At 35.9% G+C, this 6,964-nt stretch overlaps 1 protein-coding gene across 3 annotated transcripts in view; it reads right to left on the bottom strand.

Annotated features, from left to right (window-relative positions):
* Nucleotides 1-4,670, bottom strand: part of LOC107684340 (E3 ubiquitin-protein ligase KCMF1) — a 59,170-nt gene extending 54,500 nt beyond the window's left edge. For 2 of the 3 annotated variants that reach the window (XR_001633845.1, XR_001633844.1), the window contains exon 1: nt 4,428-4,670. Coding sequence is in view for 1 of the 3 variants with exons in the window: in XM_016480571.1 (XP_016336057.1) it covers nt 4,428-4,443 (16 nt within the window). In the remaining 2 variants the exon portion in view is untranslated. The remainder of the gene's footprint in view (nt 1-4,427) is intronic. The other variant, XM_016480571.1, reaches the window with a different exon arrangement.
* Between the last annotated feature and the right edge of the window lie 2,294 nt (nt 4,671-6,964).

Genomic DNA, 6,964 nt, shown 5'->3' with positions numbered 1-6,964 from the left:
TTCGTCCACAGTGAAAGCCGATCCGGTGATCCACAGCGTGAAGTTGATGTATTTCCTCAGCGACCAGCACGGATCAGCTCTAGGCATGACGAAGCAGATATCGTCCTCTTTTGAAAGGCCAAACAAAGTAGTTTCGCTTTCAGAACGAAACACACAGCGCCTTCACGACATGGCGGCGGCAATAACAATACTACAGCGAGAATAAAAGTTACGCCTTCTTTCTTTGCGTGAACATTTGGGCGGTGTTATGCAAATCTTCCCACATCGTGATGTAGATATGTGGGGGCATGTTAGAACGAGCCGTTTTAGGTAGGTGTGGCTGACTCTTAACTTTTATAAAGAATATCTCTTTGGATTTGAGACTTTAGTCTTTGCAACTTTACAGATCTTCTTTATGCACCAAGAGCTTGTAACACTCCAAAGAGAAAGGAAAAATTTTAATCGCATCATATGACCCCTTTAATAATACATTAAAATAAGTAAACTCTAATCTAACTTAAAATGTCCAATATCTAAAGTCAAGAGCTAAATTAAAATATTTATTTTTCCCACTCAGTAACTACAGTTTTCATTGAAGAACATACAGTGTTTACAACGTATGAAATCATGACATTTCAATAAATTGTGCTTGATTAATTTAACGTATAAACACTCTCAGTTTCTGTTACAAAAAAAGTTTGAGAACAAGCAGAAATCATCTAAATATATATACATAGCCCACATAGAAGAGGCTTCAAATATTGTGTTGGACAGTAGGATGACTGAATCAAAACCATTGGTCTCAGGTATGGAGTGTGCAAAATTTGAGTATTAATTATTAAGTGTGCTGGGTTGGCAAAGGGACAAAAACACGGGTAAATATGGTGCAAATCAGTCAAATCGAGACAAATCTGTCTCATACAAAATCAGGATATTTTCATGTAATGATCCAAAACCTTATATGCTAAAATGATAATAGTTATATTTGTGCTTTTAACTCACTCTCCTCCATCATCCATGTGGATCATAGATGATTTAATGATATAAAAATACATAATAAAAACCCCAAAACATAATAAAACCTACATTTCTCAAACCTGAACAAATATTGATATCTCTGTAAAACAATCAGTAGAGACAAGAAAAAAAACAAATTTTCCTGGCAGGTGACATGTGTTAATAACCCAAGGGGACTCCTTAAGTATGGACTTGTCTAGTGGTCGACCGATATATCGCCAAGGCCGATATATCGGCCGATATTTGCCATTTTTGAAATATCGGCATTGGCCGATAAGTTTTCCTGTTTTGCTGATGCGTTCGAGGCGGGACTTTTATTTTGACGGCGCTGAGAACAGCAGCGCCTGAGCACACAGTGCTTACATTCTCCCTCTTGTTCGCTGTCGTTGTTAAGAGTTCTGTCTAATACAGATTAGGGATGCAACGATTATAGATTTTGTTGGTACGATTATTGTCTGAGGAATAGTCACAGTTTTACGATTATGACGATAATTATGCATTTATTCATTTCCCAACATTTATAAAATATAAAATCACATGAACACTCTTTAGATATTAAAGTGTAATTTATTGCTGGCTTTTGAAACACACAGTAACCAGTAACCAACAATACAGCACAAAATAATAATAAACAAATGACAAACAAAAGTCCATCTCTCCCACTGGAATTAAAAAAAGGTGACATCTGCTCTGTAAACATCCATGAAAGTATTTCTCTTTTGAAAATAAAAAATGGAAATGGATCACAAAAGTATTTAATGTTTTCAGTTTGTACATTCTTTAGAGAATTTGGAAACATGGTGAAAAAAAAATCTTGTTGGTTTTTACTTTTGAATAATACTACAACAGGGATAGTAAATAACAAAGTTAATGAAGTAGCCTATTATTAATATACGACTAATATTAACTTTATTTGTCCCACAGGGGAAACTGTTACTAATGATGGTAATAAACTGAAATATTATTGTAACCAACTGTCATCCATACGTATTCATTTTAATAATCTTTATAATAATTCATATGATTTTACATGTGGCCTGAGAAAATCGTGTCTATTATTTTGGTTTGTGAGATCGGAGATCGCGCTGCGCACGTGTACAAACATTCAGGAGGACACAAACTTCTTGAGAACGCTGCCCCGCAACTTTTATTAATAAAATAGATTAAATAGCCTACTGGAGAGACGCACAGAAGCAGGTAGGCTAATTCACACAACGGTCACCTCTCCCTCTCTCTCTCTCTCGAATAATAATTAATTCAAGTAGCTAAATGTTATAATTAATTCATTCAAATAAAATTTAAACTCGTGATTTCAAATTATGCTGCACTTTATGCATTTGCCTACTGTCATATTCATGTCATTTTCACTGTGTGCTGTATGTAAAATGACATGTATGTAAAAAAATATGATTCCCAATGCACACAAACTTCCCAGATTACTTAGTGCCCTGTTGGTTACAATGTTGACTTTTTATTAAATATTTATTTCTTTGTGAAAAATACACTGTCATCTAAAGTAGAAGTATGTTTATTTTACACATTTGTTTTTTAACAATGTTTTCAAATTTCTTAAATATTAATTAAAATAAATAGAATTATATCGGCTTTATATCGGCCACCCTGCTTTCCAAGATATCGGCATCGGCTGTCAAAAAAACAATTATCGGTCAACCACTAGACTTGTCTAGTCATATCTTAAATATCTATTGTATAAAATATCTTCAATCTATGATCAAATGTTAAGCATTAATTACAGAATCCAGATCCTCTATTCATACGTCAGAGTGTTTCTGCCATTGAGCTTGAATCAAAGAGCTGAACAGCTGCCAAACTATAACCAATCCAGATATTATGGCAACAATTATCTGAGGTGTCACATAGCACTAGGATCCTCTGATTGAAAGCTACTCTCAAGCACCATATGCTGTTTGCAGGGAAACTAGACGCATAGGCAGGTGACAGTCGCCGTCTTGAAAACTAGTGAGCTGCAAACCCAGACAGCACATTTGCGAATCACAGGCACATATGATGCACAGACATGCTGTCTAGGTAGGCAGCTCACTAAGATTTGAGACAGACATAAAAAGCAAGCACTTAACAAATGTCTGAACTTGCTTTGAGTTACTAATATTTCAGTTAGATTCAGACAAATATAAAATAATAAAATTAATAATGTACTATGATTAGATATGTAAGGCACACTACGTTTTTTGAACATGAACTAAAGTATTATTTGCAGTACCATTAACACTATATGTATATGAATATCATTAATATGGTATTATTACCATCTAATTATATAAACACGGGACTTTTAATAAAGCTAAAATGAAAGGGAGAAACGCTCCAGGCATTACAAGACACCCAAAACGACGCATTACAAAATGTACTGTGGAAGTACCATGGTAAAACTCCAAAATTCCACTGCAGAATGTCCAAAAACGAAGTATTACCATGGTACTATGTACAAAAGATTATGGTAATACAGCGGTAATGACTTAATGACATAATCTATGACAGACCCAAACCGACATTTCAACGCAATGTCAGTGGTACGTTATTAATTTCTTAGGTATTAGTTTTAAACTGACAGTCCTATCTGAGGTTCTGCCGACTTTTAAGTGCACCCAAAGTGACTTTTAACAGGACAAATGTGTCTGAAGCCACATGATCAAGCCAGAACTTGAATGCTGAATCTCTTCCTTGTATCCAAACATACTGGTTTGACTAAATACTGAATGTCTTCACAAAGGGAGCTAAAAATATAAACGAGTTTCCAGAAATAATTGAGTTAAGAGTCGTAAGCAATCACGGCTATGGCTTCACGGACACCGGCTAATGCTAAATTCAGACGTGCAAGTCATTCACTTGTGCTGGCCTGAAACATGACATGACTCAAGACGGCACACACACACACACACACACACACACACACACACACAGACATACTGACATGAGCTCCAGAGCGGTCAGACTGAGCTCTATAACCGCTTAGCCGGCTGCGTTCAGGCCTTCGGTCGTCATTCTAGGAGGGCAGGGTAACTTAAAGCAGAAAGCTTTAAAAATGAGTGTCTTAAATAAGGCCCAGCCGAAGCCCTGACCTCTCCACGGGCTACCTGCGGGACGAAGCCCTGCCCTCTCCACGGGCTACCTGCGGGAACACTCTCACACTCAGCCCCGCGGCCGAGCGAGCCGCAGCAGGCCCGGCCTAGCACACAGGCCCAGTGCAATATCACACCAAGCGGCTCCCAGAAAACGCCCTGTGCGCCACCGATGCGGTGTAAGTACATAAAAGGTTGCAAAATTCACGGCGGCCGCCATGATGACTTTTTCCCAGTGCATTTGAATTGAAAACATGGCAACCCCGCGGGTCAGCACTGGCCTACAATTCAAGGCAACGACGCAGCGATCGGCGGTTTTTTCACACCTACCTTCATGTCGGGACATCCTACAGACAGTGACACAGCCCCTCCTCGGGCTCCCTAACGTCTATGAGTCAGAAAGGTGCCGCTAACAACGAAATAAAAGTGGGACGCGGTCTTTCGTTCCTATTTTCTCTCTTGAAGATGGATCCGGGGCTTACTTCTCTCCGCTTCCCCCTCCCCGTCTGTCATCAAGCGACTGTGTGTGTGTGTGAGATGCACCGGGTGCGGACGCGGTCTGCCGGCAGGGGGCGCTGGACTCATCTACTTCTTCTTCTGTGGTGTTTGAAGGGCGGTAAACTCGTGTAGCTCTCGGATGGACGAATATGGGTTCTTTTAGCGTTGACAGCGCCATCTACGGTAGCTGAAGGATATTTTTATTATTCAAAACGTAGAAATACAGTGGACCCAAATGTACACTACCAGTCAAAAGTTTTTGAACAGTAAGAATTCTCTTCTGCTCACCAAGACTGCATTTGTTTGATCCAAAATGCAGCAAAAGCAGTGATATTGTGAAATATTTTTACTATTTAAAATAACTGCTTTCTATTTGAATATATTTTAAAATGTTATTTATTCCTGTGATTTCAAAGCTGATTTTTTAGCATCATTACTGCAGTCTTCAGTGTCACATGGTCCTTCAGAAATAATTATAATATTCGGACTTATTAATTCATGAATGTGTGAATTTAACTGCACTAATAAAATATGAAACCAAGTGATTTCAGCACAAGCACATTATGTTTCTCAAAAAGGTTTGTTAGGTTTTAAATTTCATAAGCATTTACACACCTGTGTGAATTTGAGAGGTACTGACAGTTTAAAAAAAAAAACAGCTGATTAAAAGTCATTGCAAAAATGTCAGACATGTAAAGTTAGTTCTGAGAAAAAGTCTAACATCTTTTGTTTACAGATGATTTGATATTTTATTGCAGTGACTCATAATTTTAGTAAGTGTGGGTTAAACTTGTTTTTAAACGTTTGGGGCCACTGTAGATTGAAACTACAATATAGAAAAATAATCCTCATAATTAATAAATCAATAAAAACTATACAAAATACACAAGGGGTAAGTCTTCCAAGTAGGCCTATGTGTTCATAAATGACATAATTGATTTTGTGTGTGTGTGTGTGTGTGTGTGTGTGTGTGTGTGTGTGTGTGTACATAAATATGGAAAATAATTTTTAGTTTTAAACTAGAACAGTTTTTACCTACCATTTCCAAAAATACTGGTTAAAAACGCTGGGTATAGAGTATTATATCAACCAGCTACATATAATTAAAAATAATATTATGTTATAATATTAAAATTATATTATAACATAATATACGTCATATGTCGATATATACGACAATATACGTCATATGTCACGTCACTTTTTTTTTTTTATTACTTAATAAATCACACCCATTCAGAACTTACACAGTGATCCAGAAACAGTGATTTTTTTTTTGCATTCTTTATTTCTGCAAGTAATATTCAGTGCTATCTTATTGACATTTTTCAGTCCTTAGACATATAAACAGGCAGATAAACAAAAGTTGACACATTAGTGTCATGTACAAAGTGACCGTCAAATGGCCTCCAATATCATACAGTTAATTAGACAGCGAGTTTTATCTGTAAAATACAGTGCATTTAAAAAGACAATTGCAGCAGTTAAGATAAACATTCCTACATGCAAAACATGAACCCACATTACATTCCTTACATGTGATTATCAGATTATCAAACAGCATTCCCTCATACCATACATTACAAGCATGCTTTAAAGAATATTAAATAGGTTCAAAAAACTCCTCCATGTTCTTCTATGTGTGCTTAAATCACAGACTCCTTGGTAAAGCACTTCATTTTGAGATTAATTATATTGCCAGTAAGTCATTTAGATAAAAACCTGATAGTTTTGAATTATTTTAAAGGGAAATTCCTAAATTACCAGAACTTTCTATGAGATAAATCTATTTAAGATGAAGAACAATGTGGGACAAGGGAGTGCTTTTCATTGCAATTTTTGTGTTAGATAGGCATAATATCCTGTTCTCAACACAGATTTAGATGAAAGAAGAAATCACCCTATTTCTATTTAAACAAAGCACACTATGCTTGTCTAAGTTAAAAAAAAAAATTGTTAATTAACATCTAAAATGTTCATTTTGACTCATGAAGTATTAAAACATGGTATATGATAAGGCATTCTCAGGTCAATTTCCACATCTTTCTCTACCAGTGACCAATATTATGTATATATATATATATATATATAAAAATAAAAATAAACCTTAACAAATAAAATTATTTCAATAAAAAGCAGCACAAATGTGATTAATACAGCTAAAACGCAACATATGTCCTTGAAAGTACTATGATATTTTGGCAATTATCTAAAAAAAAAAAAAGCATGATAATATAAATATTAAGTACCAAAGATGTAATGATCATCTGAAGATATTTGGTTCTTCTCAATACCATCTAATGATGTTCATTCACTGAACATAATCCGAAGTTACAGACTTATCAAATGTTGGCATGGTATGACACAAT

Source organism: Sinocyclocheilus anshuiensis, unplaced genomic scaffold (assembly GCF_001515605.1).
Source record: "Sinocyclocheilus anshuiensis isolate Anshui unplaced genomic scaffold, SAMN03320099.WGS_v1.1 scaffold29, whole genome shotgun sequence".
In the NCBI taxonomy this organism is placed as follows: domain Eukaryota; kingdom Metazoa; phylum Chordata; class Actinopteri; order Cypriniformes; family Cyprinidae; genus Sinocyclocheilus; species Sinocyclocheilus anshuiensis.
Note: the sequence above shows the minus strand (reverse complement) of the source record. Positions and strands in the feature narration are given on the sequence as shown.